The sequence below is a fragment of the Cetorhinus maximus genome, chromosome 1, assembly GCF_964194155.1.
Source record: "Cetorhinus maximus chromosome 1, sCetMax3.hap1.1, whole genome shotgun sequence".
Taxonomy (NCBI): Eukaryota; Metazoa; Chordata; class Chondrichthyes; order Lamniformes; family Cetorhinidae; genus Cetorhinus; species Cetorhinus maximus.
The window spans coordinates 217,861,429-217,886,232 of record NC_135879.1 but is presented as its reverse complement, the minus strand read 5'-3'; the positions used below and the strand labels follow the sequence as shown (position 1 = coordinate 217,886,232).

General features: G+C 42.1%; 1 protein-coding gene and 1 long non-coding RNA gene across 2 annotated transcripts in view; one reads left to right on the top strand and one right to left on the bottom strand.

Moving 5' to 3' along the window:
• LOC144691794 (uncharacterized) overlaps positions 1-24,804 on the top strand; it is a 62,035-nt gene that overhangs the window by 840 nt on the left and 36,391 nt on the right. The window contains exon 2 of the long non-coding RNA XR_013579223.1: positions 22,607-22,646. This is a non-coding gene — a long non-coding RNA (uncharacterized LOC144691794). The remainder of the gene's footprint in view (positions 1-22,606; positions 22,647-24,804) is intronic.
• LOC144691740 (uncharacterized) overlaps positions 2,557-24,804 on the bottom strand; it is a 38,825-nt gene continuing 16,577 nt past the window's right edge. The window contains exons 3-6 of the mRNA XM_078560195.1: positions 23,796-23,915; positions 14,985-15,051; positions 5,627-5,688; positions 2,557-3,631 (exon numbers count right to left, since the gene is read on the bottom strand). Coding sequence (XP_078416321.1) covers positions 3,534-3,631; positions 5,627-5,688; positions 14,985-15,051; positions 23,796-23,915 — 347 coding nt within the window. The 3' untranslated portion in view covers positions 2,557-3,533. The remainder of the gene's footprint in view (positions 3,632-5,626; positions 5,689-14,984; positions 15,052-23,795; positions 23,916-24,804) is intronic.

The window sequence follows — 24,804 nt, the reverse complement described above, 5'->3', positions numbered from 1 at the left end:
GGTTGTGGATCTGTTGATGATTTGGCCAACCATATTCTAAGACAGTCAAGCCTATCTTTTAGGACGTACTGGATAAGTGTGAAGTTATCCACTTCAGTAGAAAAAACAGAATGACAGTGTATTATTTAAATGGTGATAAATTGGGAAATATTGATGCACAAAGGGACTTGGGTGTCCATGCACACCAATCACTGAAAGCAAGCATGCAAGTACAGTTAAGAAAGCAAATTGTATGTTGGCCTTCATTGTGAGAAGACTTGAGTACAGGAGCAAGGATGTCTTAATGCAGTTGTACAGGGCCTTGGTGAGACCACACCTGGAGTATTGTGTGCAGCTTTGGCCTCCTTACCTAAGAAAGGATATACTTGCCATAGAGGGAGTGCAGCAAAGGTTCACCAGACTGATTCCTGGGATGGCAGGATTGTCGTATGAGGAGAGATTGGGCCGACTGGGCCTGTATTCACTGGTATTTAGAAGAATGAGAGGCGATCTCGTTGAAACATATAGAATTCTGACAGGGATGGACAGACTGGATGCAAGGCTGGTGTTTCCTCTGGCTGTGGGTTCGAGAACAAGGGGTCACAATCTCAGGATACGGGGTAGACCATTTAGGAATGAGATGAGGAGAAACTTCTTCACTCATCTGGAATTCTCTACCACAGAAGGCTGTGGAGGCCAAGTCACTGAATATATTTAAGAAGGAAATAGATTTCTGGACTATAAGGGCGTTAAGAGGTATGGGGAGAGCGCAGGAGTACGGTATTGAGATAGAGGATCAGCCATGATTATATTGAATTGCGGAGCAGGCTCGAATGGCTGAATAACCTACTCCTGCTTCTATTTTGTATGTTTCTATGTTTCTATGACCCATGCTCAACTACAATTCTCATGAACAGCATGAACTGCCCTTCTCACCTTTGGCCATCAAACTTCATGGTTGAATGTTTGCTGCTTCCAACACTTTTTGAACAGGAGCTAAGTAAGGGGAGTCCAGTTTTTAGAAAGAAAATTGTGAGACTTCTCTCCCAGACTAAGAGGTCATAGAACTGTAGGAATGATTAGAGTTTATCTTGTTTAAGTCAAGTAATCACTGATGTGGGGTAGAGACTCATTCATTTTTTGTATCAAACAGAAAGAAATTGTACTGCTCAAATTAAGCAAATTCAGTTACAACTGCTGTTCTGTATTTTCTACCTTCTTGTTCAGGGATCAGCTCTGAACATGATTTACTGCGAGATAAAATAATTTATTGATTTGTGCAGGCTTTGTATCACCAAATGTTTATTTGGCCTTCATTCAGAGAGACTGAAGAGCTTTAATGTGAAAACACAAATATCTAGTTCAAATTACAAAGGGATGCTAATGATACAACTCGGCCTCAGTTAACCTAATAAACAAATGCTAGCATGCCAGCACATGTCATCTCCCATAAAAGTAAGTATTTTTTATTCATGGGATGTGGGTGTCACTGGCTAGGCCAGCATTCATTGCCCATCCCTAATTGCCCTTGTTCAGAGGGCATTTTTAAGAGTCAACCACATTGCTGTGGGTTTGGAGTCACATGTAGGCCAGACCAGGCAAGGACAGCAGATTTCCTTCCCCAAAGGGCATTAGTGAATCAGATGGGTTTTTATGACAATTGTTTCACAGTCATCATTAGACTTTTAATTCCAGATATTTATTGAATTCAAATTCCACCATCTGCTGTGATGCGTTTCAAACCCAGGTCCCCAGAGCATTACCCTGAGTTTCTGCATTACCAATCCAGTGATAATATCACTCTGCCACCACCTCCCCTGAGGGAGTTCTCTGACAGTAACTGAGTTCACTGAACCGGAGAAGGTATCTCTGCCACATCAGAATTTGAGATACCAAAAACAAGTTATATCATTTGGCAAGTACCTTTCTACCCAAATACAATCAGTTGCATTAGAAACAGGCTATAGATCCTCAGCCAATACAAGTGACCCACTGCCTCAGAAATACAATGCACCAGTATCTCAGTTTTCCTGAAGCCCGGCATCACTCTGCCAATGACAGAATGGCTGACATATTCTTGTCATTTGACTATGGCAACCCAAATATGTATCCAAAGTCTGCATTATATCCTGGAAAATCCAGGAAGTAGCAGAGGGACCCATGTAACCAGTAGAATTGTCACATTTCATACTCCCAGATCCACCCAAAATTAGGCTCACATGCTGCAGAAATTTGTGCTCTCGGGCTCAAAGTAATAACTTGTACAATTGTTGTGATACTTGTATGATATCCATCATCAGAAAGGTACTCATCAATCAATGGTTTCATGAACAAACACTGAATGCAAATGAGAAACGTCTTCCATATGATATCTGAGATTCCAATACGGACTCCTAATTTGTGTATTTTAACTTTTGAACAATTAAAAAGATTAGCAAGCTACAAAAAACCAAATATCTTATTGAAATGGCTTTGATATTTTCATCAGGATGTGAAGAACATTTTATTTATGTTTTGTGTATGAACATAAAACTAAGAATAACTTTAAATTAATTATAAAAAACATGAGGTTTCATGAAGGTCTTTAAAGTCCTGTAAAAGCTTTTAATAAAATTAATAGACATGTCCCAGCTCATGTGACAGTTTCACATGCGGGGACATGTCTTAAATTTTTTTTTTCCTTTATTACGTTTTTCTGAACTTAAACTAATCTCCTTGAGGCAGCTCTGTGCCTCAGGGAGATTTCTGTGCTCTTGCGTGCGCATGCTTGAAAGAGCGCAGGCCCCAACTCAGGCAACACCCCCATCCACCCCCCGCACATGGAGTACTCAGCCTTTCCGGGCGTGCATCACACCCGGCAGGCCTTAATTGGCCGGCCCACATAAAATGGTGGTGCCCAGCTGATCGCGGGCGGCGATCAGCTGTGCACACGCCTGCGCCTGCGCCTGCTCCCGCCCAACCCCCGCCCGATGGGAAGAAAATTCTCCCCCAGGTTCCTGGACCATTACCCCGGGTCTCTGGAATGCCAATCCAATGAAAATACCACTATGCCACAGCTTCCTGCAAGTCTGCCTGCATGAAGCTGTACAAGGGAGAAAAGATCAAACGGATTTTTTCCATGACAGCTCTTGGGTCAAACCAGCCTGCAGTCCCCAAACCCTCTGCCCTACCAGAACCCCTGCTTGCTCTAACATCTTGCTGGTCCTGTATCTGGCATGGGTGCCCACCCTTATGGGTGGGGTCAGGTTGAAGGCAAACAGGTAAGTTGAAGTCCCACCCTGCTGTGCTTTCAGTGATAGAATGAACTCTTTCAAAATTTCAAGGCCTATACTGCACCAAAGCCCAAGCTCGGTCTCATCAACTCCCACTAGTTGATTTGGTTGATCTGTCTTGATTTTATTTAACCTTGTTGGTATCTGTGGGGTTGGCCCCTCTCGCAGCTTTATCCATTCTACTTCCAAGTGCTATTTAATTGGACTGGAAAATACACAACACACATGATTGAACAACATCTGTAAATTACAGTTATTTAAACCCTGCGCATTTTGAAATATTTATGTATTCTGATATATTTCAGACGGGGAGTTCTCTTCTATCACCTTGTTCGTTGATTGATGTTTCTTCTGTTGTGTACGCAATTTGTAGATGTTAGCTAGAAAGCAAAAAGGCAAAAATAAAATAATTCTATTTGCATCAAAGGTAGATCAATAGCACCTAATGTATAGGCCATCGATTAGAAGATGATTTTCAAGCTCATCTGGCACCTTAAGCTACCTTCCTCAATTGGTTTTGTAAGTACCTAGCCAATGTGGAGAGTGAGGAGAGGGAGCATAATCGACATAGCCTATTTTAAGCAGAACAATTTACCGCTGAAGGCAACTGTACAACTATAAATAATACACACACATTATATTAGTAGTCACTAAGAATGCAGAAATACTTGGAGGAATTGTACCAGACGATTACATTGGTGGAGGGAATGGAAAGATCACCTTTGGGTCTCGCAGAAAATGACAAACTTCAGCAAATAGGGTGGAATATACCCAGATTCTGGCAAAATTTACTTTCTTTAATTAATTTACAGGATGTGGGCGTTGCTGGCTAGGCCAGCATTTATTACCCATCCCTAACAGCCCTTGAAGAAGGTGATGGTGAGCTGCTTTCTTGAACTGCTACAATCCCTGTGGTGTAGGTATACCCACAGTGCTGTTAGGGAGGGAATTCTAGGATATTGACCCAGTGACAGTGAAGGAACAGTGATATATTTCCAAAGATGGTGAGTGGCTTGGAGGGAACTTCCAGGTGGTGGTGTTCCCATCTATCTGCTGCCCTTGTCCTTCTAGATGGTAGCAGTCAGGGGTTTGGAAGGAACCTTGGTGAGTTTCTGCATTGTATCTTGTAGATGGTACATACTGCTGCCACTGTTCATCGGTGGTGGAGGGAGTGAATGTTTGTCAAAGGGGTGCCAATCAAGCCGGCTGCTTTGTCTTGGATGATGTCAAGCTTCTTGAGTGCTGTTGGAGCTGCACTCAACCAGGCAAGTGGAGAGTATTCCATCACACTCCTGACATTGCCTTGTAGATGGTGGACAGGTTTTGGGGAGTGAGGAGGTGAGTTACTCACCACAGGATTCCGAGACTCTGACCTGCTCTTGTAGCCACAGTATTCATATGGCTAGTCTAGTTCAGTTGCTGGTCAATGGTAACCCCCAGGATGTTGATAGCGGGGCATTCAGTGATGGTAATGCCATTGAATATCAAGGAGCGATGGTTATATTCTCTCTCGTTGGAGATGGTCATTGCCTGACACTTGTGTAGCATGAATGTTATTTGTCACGTGTCAGTCCAAACATGGGTATTGCCTGGGTCTTGCAGAATTTGGACATGGACTGCTTCAGAATCTGAGAAGTCAAGAATGGTGCTGAACATAGCGCAAGCATCAGTGAACATCCCCACTTCTGACCTTATGATGGAAGGAAGGTCATTGATGAAGCAGCTGAAGATGGTTGGGCCTAGGACACTACCCTGAGGAACTCCTGTAGTGATGTCCTGGAGCTGAGATGATTGACCTCCAACCACCACAGCCATCTTCCTTTGTGCTAGCTATGACTCCAACCAGTGGAGAGTTTTCCCCTTGATTCCCATTGACTCCAGTTTTGCTAGGTGAAATGTGGCCTCGATGTCAAGGGCAGTCACTCTCACCTCATTTCGGGAGTTCAGCTCTTTTGTCCGTGTTTGAACCAAGGCTGTAATGGGACTTTGTCTCCACAAGGACGGTGTGGTGATCACTCCTATCAATTTTGTCATGGACAGATGCATCTGCGGCAGGCAGGTTGACATTACGCACCTGTGTGTATCACATCTAATCATGTTCTAATTTTATTTTTATAAGGATTTTATCAAATGAAGAGATAAATGTTACAATTTAACACATCCAGTTCAGAGGTAAGTGGACAAGAACAAATATGAGTTATTCTGACATGGAGTTCAATACACCCACATGATTCACCAATGATTAGTCAGGTGCTCCGGTCGTCACTACTACATTCTCCCATCAAATGAAGTTTTGTGCTGGGAGTGCTAAATCCTAAAATGATGCCCAAACTTTGTGGAAGACAAATATTTGAGTGAGCACATGACATTCTTACCTGATTTCACAATATTCTGATGAGAAAGGCTGAGTTCTGCACTATTTATGTAAAGTCGAGAGCTGCAACAGACATTACATAACAGAAATTTAATAAATGGACTAATCAACACATTTTAACTGAATATAAGCAGTGATACAAAAACATTCAAGCAGCTATCTGTTGTCACTAAATTTATCTGCTATTTACCTCTGCTGCTTCTCAACAATATTACAACAACACAAGCCGTGGAATCAGAAAGGGGCTTTCGGCCCATTTAGCCTGTTCCTGAAATACCTTCGGTCTGTCCGCAAGCATAACCCAGACCTCCCTGTCGCTTGCCATTTTAACACCCCACCCTGCTCTCATGCCCACATGTCCACCCTTGGCCTGCTGCATTGTTCCAGTGAAGCTCAACGCAACCTGGAGGAACAGCACCTCATCTTCCGACTAGGCACTTTACAGCCTTCCGGACTGAATATTGAGTTCAACAACTTCAGATCATGAACTCTGTCCTCCATCCTCACTCCCCTTTTTGATCCCCTTTTTTCTAATTATTATATATTTTTCTTTTCCCACCTATTTCTATTATTATTTTAAAATTTATTTCCATTCATGGTTTTATCTTCACCTTTTAGCCTATTTCGATCCCTTCCCCCCACCCCGCCCCAACTCGGGCCACCTGCCACTTACTTATCCAGCTTTCTACTCTTAATGTCACCATTAGCACATCCTTCAGCTAATATCACCACCGTTAACGCCCCTTTGGCCTTTTGTTTATGACATCTTTGGCTATCTCTCCTTTGCCTCCACCTTTCACTGGCCCTCTATCCAGCTCCACCTGTCCCACCCCCCTTAATTATTTCATCACATTTCTATTTCTCTTTAGTCCTGATGAAGTGTCATACGGACTTGAAACATTAACTCTGTCTTCCTCTCCACAGATGCTGTCAGACCTGCTGAGTTTTTCCAGCAATTTTTGTTTTTGTTCCTGAAAGATTAGTCTCCATCTTTTAGACTATGCCCCAGTCCTAGATTCCATAACTGGCAGAAATAATTTCTCCCAATCTATCTATCCTGTCTGATCCTTTTAATATCTTCAAATCTTTAATTAGATCATTTTTTAACCCTCTAAATTCAAGAGAATACAACCCTAGTTTGTAGTTTAATCCTTAGTGTCCAGATATCATTGTACTAAATCTTCACTGCACTCCCTCCAAGGCCAATATATTCTTCCTAAGATATAGTGTCCAGAACTACTCGCAGTACTCCAGGTGTACTGCTTCATGGTTTCCCTCCCTGAAACAATTACACACTTCACTGCTGTAGGTCACACCCTCCCCACCAGCACTCTCCTCCCGCCCCCATCCACCAGCCCAATAAAATCAACTTTGAGGCAGAGTTTGCTGAATTTGAGTCACTGAGTTGAATTTAGCACTGTGTCAAGATGGTGAAGCTGTCAGCGTTCGCCGTCATTACTCCACTGAAACTGACAGCAACTTCAGGAGTCTACACATGTGCAGAATAAAACAGAAATCCAAGTTACTGTCAGTGAGTCTATGCTACTCCCTAGGGTGCAGTGTTAAAGTCTCCCCCCATTCTGCTATCAGTTGGAAATCATTGAACTGGCAAGAACCTACACTCCTTCAGATGTCTCCAGACTTTTTCCTGGTTCGGCCAGCTTGACCGCAGCCTGCACCCACCCCCTAACAATGAAAATCCTATCCTTGTGGGCACTTTCTCTCAAGGTGGGTGGGATGAGCCAGGAATTTTCTTAACTCTCGCTTCCCACAACGAGAATGAAAATCCAGCCCAATATCTTTGTTCTCTTTCACTATCCATAGCTCCAGGCACAACAGACATGTAAAAGTGCAAGTTGCCACAGCAATTCAGACTCCCTGAGTGAATTGTAACATTCTCCCACCATGTCTGTCAGTAATTTGGTGTTGGGTTTAAACAAATAAATGAACAAATTCAGTTGAAATTCATGGGAAAATGAGTACAGCTTTGGAACTGAGTGCATACCTGGGAGTTTGGTGAGTTGCTGGGGGGGGCATAGTTTAAGATGTTAAACTTGTTCTTGACAAATCTAGTCTAGTCTGTAATTAGGTGTAACTGGAATGTAGTAAGTAGACTAAGGTTCTTTCTTTCTTTCAGCCTTAGGCAGTGTAAACACACTGTGCTCAGAGAGCTGAGTAGTTAATCAGCTAACTGGTTGAATCTGGTTTCTCTAGCTCCAGCTCAGTTTATTACAAATTTAGGGTTCCTTAATGCATCTAAGGCAAAAGAGGGCAGTTTTAGAACTGAGTGTATACCTGGGAGTTTGTTGAGTGGGGCAGTCAGGTGAGGAGGGGAAGGAGGTGTTCCTTTCCTTTCGCTTTTTCTACCTTTTTCACCCTGTGGGGATTGGTTCTTACTCTACTACAGGGAAAGGAGCTAGCTGTTTGGTGAATATCTGTTAAGTGGTTAAGGTCTGTTCTAATCCTAAGGTTTAAAATAGTACAGGAACTGGTGATAAGGCTAATAAAATATATTAAAAGGAAAATAAATAAGTGAATAAAAGAATTAAGTAATTAATTAAAACACATTAAGGATGGCAGAACAGGTGATGTGTCAAAGCTGCAGCATGTGGGAGCTCCTGGATGCCAGTGTCAGCCAGGGCAAACATGTCTGTAGTATGTGTTTGCAGCTTGAAGAGGTTTGGTTCAGAGTCATTTAGCTGGAGGCTTGAGCTGCAGACACTGCGACATATCAGGGAAAGGAAAGTCACCTGAATGCTTTGTACCAGGAGGCAGTCACTCCACTTAGGATAGGGTCTTCTGATTTGGTCAGTGGTCAGGGAGGTGGGACTGCGAGTGAAGCAGGCAAGGGACCCAGAGGGCAGGAGTACAGGAGTCTCAGCCCTTGTAATTGTCCAACAGGTTTAAAGTTTTCTCAGCATTTTTTGGATGAGAGTGGGGCTGCAGGGTGAATGAGCTGACTGATCATGGCACTGTGGCACAGGAAGCCAGTCAAGTGTGAGGAGCAAAAGCGAATGTAGTGATAGTAGCGGACAGTATAATGAGGGATAAAAGCAAAGAACTGCGGATGCTGGAAATCCAAAACAAAAACAGAAACAGAAATACCTGGAAAAACTCAGCAGGTCTGGCAGCATCGGCGGAGAAGAGCACATTTGACGTTTCGAGTCCTCATGACCCTTCAACAGAACTAAGTAAAACTAGGAAAGGGGTGAAATATAAGCTGGTTTAAGGGGGGGTGGGGGTGGTTGTTGGGACAAGAAGCCAGTAATAGGTGGAGATAACCAAAAGATGTCACAGACAAAAGGACAAAGAGGTGTTGAAGGTGGTGATATTATCTAAAGGAATGTGCTAATTAAGAGTAGAAAGCAGGACAAACAAGGTACAGATAGCTCTAGTGGGGGCGGGGTGAAGGAATACTGAAAAGGCTAAAAGGTAGAGATAAACAATGGGTGGAAATACATTTAAAAATAATGGAAATAGGTGGGAAAAGAAAAATCTATATAAATTATTGATAAAAACAAAAAGGAGGGGGAAGAAACGGAAAGGGGGTGGGGATGGAGGATAGAGTTCTGTTGAAGAGTCATACGGACTCGAAATGTTAACTGTGTTCCTCTCCGCAGATGCTGTCAGACCTGCTGAGTTTTCCCAGGTATTTTTATTTTTGTTTTGGATTTCCAGCATCCGCATCCGCAGTTTTTTGCTTTTAGTCCAGATGGCTGTGTTGCCTGCCCAGTGCCAGGGTTCAGGACATCTGCTCAGGGCTGGAGAGGAGTGGGAGGAGGAGAATCCAGTTGTCATGATCCATATAGGTACCAGCAGCACAGATAGAACTGAGAATGACGTTCTGCATGGAGAGTACGAGGAGCTAGGTGCTAAATTATAAAGCATAATTTCAAAGGTAATAATCTTACCTGAGCCATGTGCAAATTGGCATAGGATACATAAAATTAGAGAGATGAATACGTGGCTCAAGGGCTGGTATGGGAGAAGTTCGTGGGCCACTGGCACCAATAATGGGAAAAGTGGGATCTGTACCGTTGGGATGGTCTACACCCGAACTGTGCTGGGACCAGTGTTCTAACAAGCCGCATAACTAGGGAAGTAGGGAACATTTAAAACTAAATAGTGGGAGTAAGGGACCAAATTTGGGAAGATGTGGTAAATCAAAGAGTAGAGAAAAGACAAGAGAGAAAGGTATTAATGTGGGAAATGATGAACAGATTGTAATAGGAAGAGACAGAGAGCACAGGGAGTACAAAATCTAAGAGTAAGTCAGCAGATAAGGCTAGAGGTTACAAAAATAATAAAAGGACAAAACTAAAGGCTCTGTATCTGAATGCGCATAGCATTCAAAACAAAACAGATGGACTAAGAACACAAATAGAAATAAATAAGTATGATCTGAGAGCCATTACAGAGACATGGCTGCAGGATGACATAGAGTGCGACTTGAATATTGATGGGTATATGACATTTAGGAAGGAAAGGAAGCTAGGAAAAGTGGAGGAGTGGGTCTGTTAATTAATGATGGTATTAGCACATTAGAGAGGGATGACCTAAGTTCAGGAAATCAGGATGTAGAAATGGTTCAGGTAGAGATCAGAAATTATGAAGGCAAGAATTCACTTGTGGGAGTGGTGTACAGGCCCCCTAACAGTAAACATACAGTAGGACAGGGTATAAAGGGAGAAATAATAGGAGTTTGTCAAAAAGTTACAGCAATAATCATGGGTGACTTTAATCCACATATAGACTGGGAAAATCAGATGGGCAAAGGTAGCCTAGATGGGAAATTCATAGAATGTTATCGGGATAGTTTCTTAGATTAGCACATTCTGCTATCAACCAGAGAGCAGGCTATATTATACCAAGTATTGTGCATTGAGATAAGATTAATTAATGACCGCATGGTGAAAGTGCTCCTGAGTAGCAGAAGTCATAATATGATTGAATTTTTCATTCACTTTGAGGGAAAGAAGAGTGGGTCCAAGACTAGTATTTTAAACTTAAATAAGGGCAATTATGCGGGCATGAAAGCATAGCTAGCAAAAATGAACTGGCAAATTAGGTTAAGGGATAGGTCAATAGAGATGCACTGGTGGACATTTAAGGGGATATTTCAGAATACATAGAATAGATACATTCCAACAAGAAAGAAAAATTCCAAGGAGAGGACCCATCATCCGTGGTTAACAAAAAAATTAAAGATAGTATCAAGCTTAAAGAAAAAGCATATAATTGTAAAAGATGGGTGGCAGGGCAGAAGATTGGACAGAATATGAAAAACAGCAAAGAATGACTGAAAGTTTAACAAGGGGGGAAAATTAGAGCATGAGACAAAGCTAGCTAGAAATATAAAGACAGAGAGTAAGAGGTTTTATAGATATTTAAAAAAGGCAAGAGTTAACAAATTGAGCATTGGTCCTATTGAAAGTGAGTCTGGGGAATGAATGATGGAAAATAAGCATATGAATTGAACAAGCATTTTTCATCAGTCTTCACTTTAGAGGATACAAATAACATACCAGAAATAGTTATAAATCAGGAAATGGAAAGGAGGGAGGAACTCGGAAAAATTACAATCACCGGAGAAGTGATACTGAGCAAATTGTTGGGGCTGCAGGCTGACAAGTCCCCTAGTCCTGATGGATTTCATCCTGGGGTCTTAAAAGAAGTGGCTAGTGAGATAATTGATGCATTGGTTTTAATTTTCCAAAATTCCGTAGATTCCATTAGATTGGAAAATAGTGAATGTAACTCCTCTATTCAAAAAGGGAAGGAGACAGAAAGCAGGAAACTAAGGCCAGTTAGCTAAACATTGTCATAGGGAAAATATTAGAAGCTATTATTAATGACATTATAGCAGGGCACTTGGAATCAGGCAGAGTCAACTTGTTTTTGTGCAAGGGAAATCATGTATAATCAATTTATTGGAATTCTTTAACAAAGTAACTTATGCCATGGATAAAGGAGGACAGGCGGATGTGCTGTATTTAAATTTCCAGAAGGCATTTGCCTTCATCAAAAGTGCCACATCAAAGGCATGGATAGAAGATTGGTTAGCTAACAGGAAGCAGATGGTAGGCATATGTGTTGGCAGGATGTGGCGATTGGTGTGCCACAAGCATCAGTGCTGGGGCCCCAACCTTTTACAATTTATATAAATGACTTGGATGAAGTGACCGAAGGGTTGGTTGCTAAATTTGCAGATGACATAAAGATAGGTGGGAAAGTAAGTTGTAAAGAGGACATAAGGAGGCTACAAAGGGATATAGGTTGGTTAATTGAGTGGGAGAAGACCTGGCAAATGGAGTAGAATGTGGGAACGTTTGAAATTGTCCATTTTGGCAAGAAAAATAAAAAAGAAGCATATTATCTAAATGGTGAGATTGCAGAACTCTGAGATGCGGAGGGATCTAGGTGTCCTAGTGTATGATTTGCAAATGGCTAGTAAGGGGGTACAGCAAATAATTAGGAAAGCTAATAGAATGTTTTCATTTATTGCAAGAGGAATTGAATACAAAAGTAGGGAGGTTATGCTTCAGTTAAACAAGGCATTGGTGAGACCAAATTTGGGGCAGAATTTTTCGCTCAGTGGGCGCGTGCCCGACCTGCTCGAGTGTGAAGTAGTGCGTGATGATGTCAGCGAGCGTCCTGACGTCATTGCCCACTCGCGTGATATTTCAGTTGGCGGGCATGCATGAAATTCGGCAGCACGCCCACCGACAATTAAGAGGCCTATTAAGGCCATTAATGTCAACAGTGATTTTTCATTGACCATCCAACATTACGGCTGGCGGGCAGGCGAATCAGTCAGGCCTTTGCCTTTTTGAGGAAATCTCATCCAAGGCAGGATGAGGTTTCCGATGTTAATTAAATAAAAAATTAAAATGTTTGGGCAGAATTTACATCAGCCATATGTTAAGGTGACTGATCCTGATGCAGGACATTTTCTTCGGCATTTGAAAATCTTTATTTATGGCCTTTGAATTCTTCAGCTCCCTGAGACAGCGCTCTGCCTTCAAGGAGCTGTCAGTGCGTCTTTCACACTGGCTGGCCGTTAATTTAAAGTGAAATCGTGGTTGGGGTGTTGATTGTGGGCGGCGGCCCGTTTCCCAGCCGCTCCCAAGTACGCCGACTGTGCCCGCAGGCCGAACTCAAAATCCTGCCCTTGGAGTACTGTGTACAGTGTTAGTTTCCTTATGTAAGAAAGGATGTAAATGCAGTAGAAGCAGTTCAGGGAAGGTTTACTAGACTAATGCTGGTGTTGTCTTATGAGAAAAGGTTGGACAGACTAGGCTTGTATCCATGGGGTTTTTTTAAAAAAGAGTAAGAAGTGAATTTATTGAAACTTTTAAGGTCCTGAGGGATCTTTAAAGGGTGGTTGTGGAGAGGATGTTTCCTCTTGTAGGAGAAACTTGAACTAAGGACCATTGTTTCAAATTTTAGGACAGAGATGAAGAATTTTTTTTTCTCAGAGGGTTGTGAGACTTTGGAACTCTCTTCCTCAAAAGGTGGTGAAAGCAGAGAGTTTTAATATTTCTAAAGCAGAGGTAGCTAGTTTATTGATAGGCAAGGGGGTGAAAGGTTATCGGGGGTAGGTGGAAATGTGGAGTTGAGGTTACAATCACATCAGCCATGATCTCATTTAATGGCACAGTAGGCTCGAAGGGCTGAGTAGCCTTCTCCTGGTCTTAATTCATATGTTTGTATGTTCACGCAAAAATGAAAAAGCAACATTAATTCTTGGCTAATCCTTGACTGCACAGCTTTGCTGTGCCATCATATTCTAATTATTTTTCCAGTAAATTCTGGTATAGATTTTCCATGGAGCACAAGGGAATTTTTCAGGGAGCACAATGCTCTTAATGTATGGTGTTTGTCGCCAACATAGCAAATTCACTTGCCCATGTCAACAAAATCAGATTTAATCTCTCCTGGATTCACTATAATCTGTATTTTTTTGTTTTCATTTACAGGGTGTGGGGTGTCACTGGCTAGGCCAGCATTTATTGCCCATCCCTAGTTGCCCTTGAGAATGTGGTGGTGAGCTATGTTCTTGGACCACTGTGGTCCATATGGCATAGCTACACCCACAGTGCTGGTAGGAAGGGAGTTCCTGGATTTTGACCCAGTGACAGTGGAGGAACGGCATATTACCAAAAACTTGGTCAAGGAGAGCGGTTTTAAGGAGGGTATTAATGGAGGATAGAGAGGCAGAGAGGTGTAGGGAGGGAGGCAGGGGGTCTCGGCAACTGGAAGCAACTAATGGTGGAGTGATTAAAATTGGGGGTGATCAAGAGATCAGGATTAGATAAACATAGATATTTCAGAGAGTTGTGGGGCTGAAGGAGGTTACAGGGATAGGGAAGGGTGAGGCCATGCAGAGATTTGAAAACAAGGAAGAAAATTTTACAATCAAGATGTTGCTTGCATGGCTGGGAGCTAATTTAGTTCAGCAAGAACAAGGGTGATAGAAGAACAGGGCTTGCTGTGAGTTAAGAAATGGGCAGCAGAATTTCGGATGATATCAAGTTTACGGAGAGTAGAATACAGGAGACCACTTAGGAGCTCATTGGAATAGTTGAGTGTGGAGGTAACAAAGGCATGAATGAGGGTTTCTGCAGCTGATGAGCTGAGATAGGCAAAGTCGAGCGATGTTATGGAGATAGAAAGAGGCAGTGTTAGTTATAGCATGAATATGAGGTCAGAAACTCAACTGGGGATCAAATGTGACACCAAGGTTGTGAACAGATGGAGTCTTGTAGTTAGGGAATGTAGTTGGAGTGGGGACCAAAAACAATGGCTTCAGTTTTCCCAATATTTAATTGGAATAAATTTCTGCTCATCCAGCACTGGATGTCGAATAAGCAGTCTGATAATTTAGCAAAAGCGGAGGAGTTAAGAGAGGTGGTGGCAAAGTAGAATTGAGTGTCATCAGCGTACATGTGAAAACTAACACTGTGCCTTTGGATAATGTCACTGAAGGGCAGCATGTAGGTGAGAAATAGGAGAAGGCGAAGGACAGATCCTTGGGGGATACCAGAGATATTGGTGCTGGAGCAGGAAGAGAAGCCATTGCAAATGATTTTCTGGCTATGATTAGATAGATAAGAATGGAACCACATGAGAGCAGTCCCGCCCAGCTGGATGACACTGGCGAGGCGTTGGAGGAGGATGGTGCGGTCAGCCATGTCAAAGGCTGAGAAGGATGAGGAGGGAAAGTTTATTTTTGTCCCAGCTTCAAAAAAAAAATGAATTCATACAAACTGACAGCAACCGTTCGACAGAGCATTAGCCACAGAATCAGCCATGCTGACTGGACTCTTTTCTTCAATGCATAGCAAAAAAATATTCACCTTTTCTCTATCTTCTGTTTAACAGCATCTTTCCTTATTACAGAAGAGTTTTCATACACAGAATTGGCTGCACAGGAAATATCAAATGACACTAGTATTAATAAATATCAGGCTCCAGTCAATTGATAAGGTATTGTGATGTTCATCTTCAACCGAAAATAATACAAACAGAATAAAGTGCCTCAAATATGTTCCATTAGTGGTGCTTTAGAAAATCTTTGGCCTGGATTTCTCAGTATATATAACGTTTTTGACAAACTGTGAATTTGCACATCTAATGAGCCTCCCACACCTGTTTCAGACAGGGGCAGGCCCACCTGAAAATTGCGTGTTTAAGAGGCTGCCAAGGTGCCACCCTGTCCCCAGAACTTTCAACCATCAGTTTTTCAAGCTTAACTCGAACCATACAAGAATAAAACAGGAATGTTACTTCATAAGTGTAACAATTTTGTATCCCACACAAGCTGCTATGGTATCTTTGACTGGGATTACCAATATGGCCAAGTTTTGCGCTGCAAGCTACACAAATCAGGAATTGGATTGTAATTGCCTAACGCATTACATGGGTAGTCGTTCTGTTACTGCACTATTAATCCAGAGCCCTAGATTTATAATCCACACAATTTAAGTTCAAATCCTACCCTGGCATTTTGAGAATTTGAATCCAATTCAACAAATTTGCAAATAAAGAGCTGATATTAATAAGAGTATCCATGAAGCTTGTCATTAAACAGGCTTTGAGGGACTCATGTCCTGTATGGAACTTGAATCTTAACTGTTGTCTGAAGTGGCCTAACAAGCTACGTAATTGTATAACTTAGTTATACAAAACTGCTAAGAAGGCAGACAACCACCATCTTCTCTCGGCATCTAGTGCTTGGCAATAAATACCAACTTTCAGGGCTATGCTAACAACGCTGACAAGCTGTGAATGAATAAAAGACATTGAACCTCTGCAGCATCAGGAAAAACTGGCTTTATCCTGGGCTTGAGTTCAGCCAGGTTCTATGGATAAAAGTTTTGGATACCAGTACTTTGCTACATATAGTTCTATTAGATTTTCCTGTTAGATGTTCCTGGGTCTATGCCTAGGTCCACTGGGTCACCTTGGCTCAAGAGGGTGCTTGAAAGCCAGGTGGTTGTGTACAGACCCAGCAAACTGTCCTCTTCGTTACCAAACGATGAATGATTTGATGATAGGTCACAGACTTGAAAAGTTAAACTCTATTTCTCTCTCCACAGATGCTGCCAGAGCTGCTGAGTATTTACAGCATTTTCTGTTTTTATCTCTAACATTACAGTTGTGTAGCTCAAGTGCGTTTTGTCAACGACAGCAGTAGGGTGATCTATAACCCTGGGACGACTGCAGGCATGTCAGCGTGTATTGGTGCGGGTCCCCAGCCTGGATAAATATGGAGGGTTAGTGGCAGGAAGGACATCTAGCTGGAAGACCACCTGCTAAATCCACATGATGGTTAATGTGAATGGAATTGGCACCTGCAAACGATGTGCAGGATCCCAGCCTGAACCCTCTGAGGAATGAGCAAGAGTTACCACCCAATGAACAAGGATGGCTAAAGAAGAAAGCTTGAAGGAGAAATGAAAGGATGACCAAACTCAAAAATAACAAGTCTAAATATCAGTAGCCTGACAGGGAGAAGCAGTGAAATGATGGTGAGAAAAGGATACACATCATGGGTCTCCAGCAAACAAAGTGGAAGGGCAGCAAAGCAAGAGAAGCAGATATTAACTTTACTACCATGGATATGATAGGAGAAAAAATGGTGTTTGAATAGTACTAAGTGTGTAAATGAAGGACAAGATGCTGGCAGTGGACAGGATCAGTGACAGAATCATAAAAATAAAGCTAGAAACCAGGGGCAAAATGGGGAACATGGTTAGTTGTAATGCATTACAGAGTGAGTGTGGACCAGAGGAGAAAGAATAATTCTGGGAACAGACGGCAGTGACAAGCTAGTGCAAAGGAAATAGCTGAGAACAGATTGAAATGGTATTGTCATCTGTTCTGCACAGAGAAAGGAAATGTGGTGAGGTGAGCGATGGAGATGGGACTGTCAGGAAGAAGGAGAAGAGGAAGGCTTAAAACCAAACGGAAAGATGCGGTGGAGAGAGACTTAAACATAGTGGGATTGGAAGAGGAATGGGTGACTGACAGGAGGAGATGGAGAAGAGGGATTAACCAGAATTGTGGTGACCCCAACCCCATTGTGGAGAAGATGAAATAAGAAGAGAAGAGACAGTAGGGTGACATGTTGCAAATTTTCCAGACAGATCCATTTTGAATTTACTGTTCATAGTGATAATTTAATTCACTACTGTTCTGTGACAAAACTGTCTGATTTATTGCTGAAATAAAAGACATGCTATCAAAGCTTTTTATTTTGCACTCATCAGGATAGCTCACAAGAAATTTCCAATTGTAACGGAGGAACAACAATTTATACTGCATAACAAAAGAGTGCTGATTGGTTGACAAGTGGACTCTGATTGGTGGAGGCATTGCCATGGAGAATACAGCATGGAACAGTTAACTGCCAAGCTTTGTTCAAATTCAAACCAGGCAGGTCAACTCTGATTGGTCAAGGCATTGCCCTGCAGAAGGGATTAGGGAATAGCTTTTGTTTAGTTGAAAAAGGCAAAACATATGGACATGCTGCTTTTGTCTGCAAAGGACAGGACTCTGTGTATGTATGTATATGGCTTCTAGCATGTGTAAGTGAGCCACATTGCAAGTCTGACTGATAATTGTAAATTGGTTTTTTTTCAGTGTCAATTAGGATTGCTTAGCAGGTGTTGTCCAATCATGGAATCACATCTAAGGTTGGACACTATGTTTTGAGTTTTGCAAGCATGGACTGGTTGGGTATAGTCAGTACTTTTCAAGTTGCAAACAGATGAAGGGACATGCTATTTAATACAATCCGCCAATCACGATTCCCCAAAGCATGCCCACCATCTACAAGACACAAGTCAGGAGTGTGATGGAATACTCCCTACTTGCCTGTGTGAGTGCAGCTCCCATAACACTCAAGAAGTTTGACATCATCCAGGACAAAGCAGTCACTTTGGCACCACATCCACAAACATTCACTCCCTCCACCACCAACGTACAGCAGCAGCAGTGTATACCATCTACAAGGCTCACTGCAGTAATTGACCAAGGCAGAGCCTTCCAAACCCACAAACACTACCATCTAGAAGGACAAGGGCAGCAGATGGATGGGAACATGACCACCTGGGACTTCCCTTCCAAGTCACTCACCGTCCTGACTTGGAAATATATCGCCGTTCCTCCACTGTCATTGGGTCAAAATCATGGAACTCCCTTCCTATCAGCACTTTGGTGTACCTACACTGCAGCAGTTCAGGAAGGCAGTTCACCACCACCTTCTCAAGGGCAACTAGGGATGAGTAATAAATGCTGGCCCAGCCAGCAAAGCCCACATCTCGTGAATGAACAAAAAAAAGCGTCCTGCATACCGGACATCACACCAGCACTGAAATTCATACACCACATTGTTTATTTGTGTGATAGACAGAACATTTTTTTGGCTTGATGGCAGCATCCCGTTAGTGGAGAATATCACTCATTTTGCTGCTGCACAGTAACAACATGAAAAAGCTAGCTTTACCTGTTGCCCAAATTTGTGAGACACCTTGCCCTTCCAGGGTGATCTGAGGTCGACTGGGTACTTTTCAGGACTGAAAGGGGAGGCCTCAGGCCTATTCATGAGTTTGAATGAAATATACCAAGCGATGAGCCCCTAAGTAGTATCGATCATAATATGATTGAATTTCACATTCAGTTTGAGGAAGAGAAGAGTGGGTACAGGATTAGTATTTTAAACTTTAATAAATGCAATATGAGGGCATGAAAGCAGAGCTAGCTAAAGTGAACTGGCAAATTAAGGTTAAGGGATAGGTCAATAGCGATGCAGTGGTGGACATTTAAGGGGATATTTCAGAATACACAGAACAGTTGCATTCCAAGGAGAAAGAAAAACTCCAAGGGGAGGACCCATCATCCGTGGTTAACTAAAAAAGTTAAAGACAGTATCAAACTTAAAGAATAAGCATATAAATGTGCCAGAATGGACGGCAAGTCAGAAGATTGGACAGAATATAAAAAACAGCAAAGAATGACTAATAGATTAATAAGGAGGAAAAAATTGGAGTATGAGAGAAAACTGTCTAGAAATATAAAGACAGACATTAAGAGTTCCTATAGATATTTTTAAAAAAGAAAAGCGTTAACAAAGTGGGCTTTGGACCTATAGAACGTGAGTCTGGGGAATTAATAATAGAAAATGAGGAGATGACAGATGAATTAAACAGGTATTTTGCATCGGCCTTCATTATAGAGGACACGGAACATCCCAGAAATATCTGCAAATCAGCAAATGGAATGGACGGAGGAACTCAAGAAAATTACAACCAATGGGGAACTGATACTGAGCAAATTGTTGGCTGACAAGTCCCCAGGTCCTGACAGACTTCATTCTTTTTCATTTATTCATTAGATGTGAGCATCACTGCCACCCCTAATTGCCCTTGGGTCTGGAGTCACATGTAGGCCAGATTTTCCTTCCCTAAAGGACATTAGTGAACCAGATGGGTTTTGACAACAATGGGCAATGGTTTCATGGTCATCATTAGACTTTTAATTCCAGATTTTTACTGAATTTAAATTTCACCATCTGTCATGGTGGGATTTGAACTTGGGTCTCCGGAGAATTACCCTGGGTCTCTGGAATACTAACCCAGTGACAATACCATTATGCCACTGCCTCCCTCTGAAAGGAAGTGGCAAGTGAGATAGCTGATGCATTGGTTTTAATTTTCCAAAATTCTCTAGATTCAGGGAAGGTTCCATTGGAGAGGAAGATTGAGAATGCAACTCCTTTATGCAAAAAGGGAGGGAAACAGAAAACAGGAAACTACAGGCTAGTTAGCTTAACATCTGTCATAGGGAAAATGTAAGAAGCTATTATTAAAGATGTTATAGAAGGTCACTTAGATAAATTCAAGGTAATCAGGCAGAATCAACATGGTTTTGTGAGAGGGAAATCATGTTTAACCAACTTATTAGAATTCTGTGAAGAAGTAACATGTGTATGGATAAAGGGGAACCAGTGGCTGTACTGTATTTAGATTTCCAGGAGGCATTTGATAAGGTGCCACATCAAAAGTTATTGCAGAAATAAAGGCTCATGCTGTATGAGGTAACATATTGGCATGGACACAAGATTGGCTAGCTCAAAGGAAACAAACAGTAGGCATAAATGGGTCATTTTCTAGTTGGCATGTAACAAGTGGTATGCCACATGGATCAGTACTGGGGCCTCAACTTTTTATAATTTATATAAATTACTTGAAGGGACTGATGACACACAAACAGGTAGGAAAGTAAGTTGTAAAGTGGACATAAGGAGGCTATAAAGGGATATGGATAGGTTAAGTAAGTGGGTAAAGATCTGGCAAATGCAGTATAATGTGGGAAAATGTGAATTGTTCATTTTGGCAGGAAGAATGAAAAAAAGCATATTAAATGGTGAGAGATTGCAGAGCTCTGAGATGCAGAGGGATCTGGGTGTCCTACAGCATGAATTGCAAAAGGCTAATGTGCATGTACAGCAAGTAATTAGGAAAGCTAATAGGACATTATTGTTTATTGCGAACAAGGAATTGAAGACAAAAGTAGGGAGGTTGTGCTCCCGTTATACAGGGCATTGGTGAGACTACATCTGGTGTACTGTGGACAGTACTTAAGGAAGGATGTAAATGCATTGGAAGCAGTTCAGAGAAGGTTTACTAGAATAATAGCTGGAATGGGCAGGTTATCTTATGAGGAAAGGTTGGACTGGCTAGTCTTGAATCCTCTGAGTTTAGAAGAGTAAAAGGCGACTTGATTGAAACATACAAGATCTCTAGGGGTCTTGACAAGTGAACGTGGAAAGGATGTTTCCTCTTATGGGAGAACCTAGAACTAGGGGTCACTGTTTAAAAATAAGGGGTCACCCATTTAATACAGGGATGAGGCAATTTTTTCTCTCTCAGAGGGTCGTAAGTCTTTGGAACGCTTCCTGAAAGGGGAGTGGAAGAAGAGTCTTTGAATATTTTTAAGGCAGAGGTGGATAGATTTTTGCTAGCAAGAAGGTGCTAGGTTATTGGGGGTAGGATAGCAGTAGCAGTGTGTACCATCTACAAGATGCACTTCAGGAATTCACCAAGGCTTCTCAGACAGCACCTTCCAAACCCACGACCACTACCATCTAGAAGGACAAGGGCAGCAGATAGATGGGAACACCACCACCTAGAAGTTCCCCTCCAAGTCACTCACCATACTGACTTGGAAATATATCGCAGTTCCTTCACTGTCGCTGGGTCAAAATCCTGGAACCCCTTTCCTAACAGCACTGTGGGTGTACCTACACCACATGGACTGCAGCGGTTCAAGAAGGCAGCTCACCACCACCTTCTCAAGGGCATCTAGGGATGGGCCCAACCAGCGAAGCCCACATCCAATGAATGAATAATAAAAAAAAATCTCTGTTCTTGCTGACATGGAGAGACAATAGTGGTATTGTCACTGGACTGGTACTCCAGAGACCCAGGTTAATGCACTCTCTCCTCCATCCCCACCCCCTTTCCGATCCCCCTTTTTCAAATAATTTATAATTAAAAAAAATATATATATCTTTCTTTTCCCACCTATTTTAAAATTTATTTCAATCTATTGTTTTATCTCCACCTTTTAGTCCATTTCGATCCCTTCCCCTACCCCACCCCCACTAGGGCCATCTGCCACTAGCTTGTCCTGCTTGCTACCCTTAATGTCCCCATCAGCACATTCCTTAGATAATATCACCACCGTCAACACCCCTTTGTCCTTTTGTCTATGACATCTCTTCTTTGCCTCCACCTATCATTGGCCCCCTATCCAGCTCTACCTGTTCCACCCCCCTCTACCAGCTCATATTTCACCTCATTTCTCCATTTCCTTAGTTCTGATGAAGAGTCAGACAGACTCAAAACGTCAACTGTGTTCCTCTCCGCAAATGCTGCCAGACCTGCTGAGTTTTTCCAGGTATTTTTGTTGTTGTATATGTAATACTGCATTCTGTAAATAAACTGACCATCATGAAAATGATTTGTGTCTAGATTTGTATCTCACCATCTGGCTTGGGACCCATTTTAACAACATGTGCTCCTCTTCAACTTCCTGTATCATCTCTCCCCAAACTTGTTCTTTGCTGCTCTTACCCCTTCTTTAGCATGTGGGGAAAAATACATGTAGAAGTGACCACAGTCAATATCCTTACCTCCCTGCAGTGCCTGCTTCCTAGTATCAGAGCAGGCAAGGGGCAAGGTTTTACCACTTGATCATAGCAGTTGGTGCAATGTCTGATATTTTTACAAATTAATTGCAGAGTAGGTGAAGGAATAGTTTTGACTCTCACAGATCAGAAATATCCCAGCTTCAAATGCATGGATCAGCTGAGGTAACAGCAGGGAAGGACAGGAACTAAAAATGCTCTCAGAGATCAAAGGCTAGGGAGTGGTAAAATCAGCTTCTATCTAACTCAACATGTTTTGTGCAGGGACGTTGGAGAGAATATCCAAGACGATGTGACCCTCCAGGTAAGGAAATTGTTTTACACTCCTTTGTCCAAGCAACAGCTGCAGAAGTGGTCTTCCAAAGAAATTCGAGCGTCTCCTGTCCTCAATTCAACCCCACTGTCAATGCCACTGCATCCCAACCTCCTCCCCCCACCCCCCACTTTCCCTCTGGAGACCCTAACCAACAGTCTCTAATGGCAACCAGCCTAAGGCATGTCAGATTTCTGGAGTCTGACAGCTGCTTCTCTTCCACCCTGTCAATTCTGGGCCCAGCTTAAATCTCCGTGGCTTTCTATGGCCAATCTAGGCAGGAAGCAAAACAAAACTAACTGTATCCCACAGGAAACCCGACTGTAGTTAATCCTTCAACTTCCCCTATTGTAAATGTCAATGTCATGAAGCAGGACACATCTTTCAACACTTCATGATCAGCAGCCCAACAGTAGTGATACCTGCTGACATATATCCCAGATCAAGAGCTTATACTCATTTTAGATTAATAAAAATAAATCGATAAATAAGAATATAGAAAGCGAGTGGAATCTGGGTTACAACAGCTTTTAAGCCTAGATAGAAACCCAACAATGCAAAATTTCTGTATTTGTCATAGGCAGTTGTCAGAAAATCCAACGTTGAAGTCATCACTTTAATGAAAGTCTTAGGAGCTGTAAACCTGGGGATTGATGCATTGTTATGAGGCCAATCTTTTAGACTACAAATGCAGTTTTTACACCAAGGTGATGGACTTTATGGCAACCCAGTTGCTGAGGCTCCATTCACAAGTGATAATCACCAGATCATCAACTGAAGGTGAAGAGTGCAAGGTCAGGTAAAATGTTGGCTGTAGGAAACATTCTGCTGTTCTGGACATTGTTTTAAAAGGGGGTCTCTGAAGTGAGGCAGATCCAGGTGAGTAAACTTTGAACTGGTCTAGTTTATCTGGAAGATGGAATTCAATTTGGCTCATTGCTGCATTCATTACTTTTATATCATTTTCTTTCTTTATCTTCTAATGTAATTATGTTATGAGAAATAGATTGCACTACAATTGAGTCATGCCTCCTCCTTAAATTAGATAGCTTTCCTAAAACAAACAATAAAAGACTATAAATACTTTGTTAAATATAATCTACTTCTGGAAAAAAAAAATGTGAAATTTGCAATCCTTACCATTTTGCCTTCTGTTCTTTATTTTTCTGACGCTGCAGCACAGAACTACAATCACAATCAGTATGGTGGGACTAATTGCTGCCAAAAGCCAAATAATCAGATTGTTCTTAGCTTGGCCCACTATATTAAAAACAAGACACATATTGTTAAGGGGACTTTAATCACCAAATATTTGTTCTTATTCATTCTTGGGATATGGGCATCACCAGCAACACTGACATTAAACATCCATAGAACCATAGAAAAGTTACAGCACAGAAGGAGGCCATTCAGCCCATCTTGTCCATGCCAGCCCGAGGACACCCAGGTGCTCCATTCTAATCCCACCTTCCTGCATAGCCCTGCAGCTTACAGCCTTGGTTCCCTTTGAGAAAGTGGTAGTGGGCCTTCTTCTTAAACAACAACTTGTATTTGTATAGCACCTTTATCATAATATGTCCCAGGGTGCTTTACAAGAGCATTAAAAATCAAAATATGATACCGAGCCATATGAGGAGATATTGGGTCAGGTGACCAAAAGCTTGGTCGAAGAGCTACATTTTAAGGAGTGTTTTCATAGAAGAAAGTGAGGTAGAGAGGTATAAGTAGGGATTGCTAGAGCTTAGGACCAAAGCAACTGAAAACATGACCACCAATGATCGAGCAAATCAAATCAGGGATGCTCAGAATTAAATGAGCACAGATGTCTTGAAGGGTTGTGGGGCAAGGGAAGATTACAGAGATAGAGAGGGGCAAGGTCATGGAGGAATTTGAAAACGGGGATGACAATTTTAAAATCAAGATGTTGCTTGACCAAGAGCCAATAAAGGTTGGCTAGCACAGCATGAGAGGTGAATGAGAGTTGATGTGAGTTGAGATATGAGCAGCAGTGTTTTGGATGACCTTAAGTCAGAGGGTTAAGAGGGTATAACATAGGACACCAGCCAAGGGTGTGTTGGAATAGTCCAGCCTCTAGGTAACTAAGCAATGGATGAGGGTTTTAGCGGCAGATGAGCTGAAGTCGGGCAAT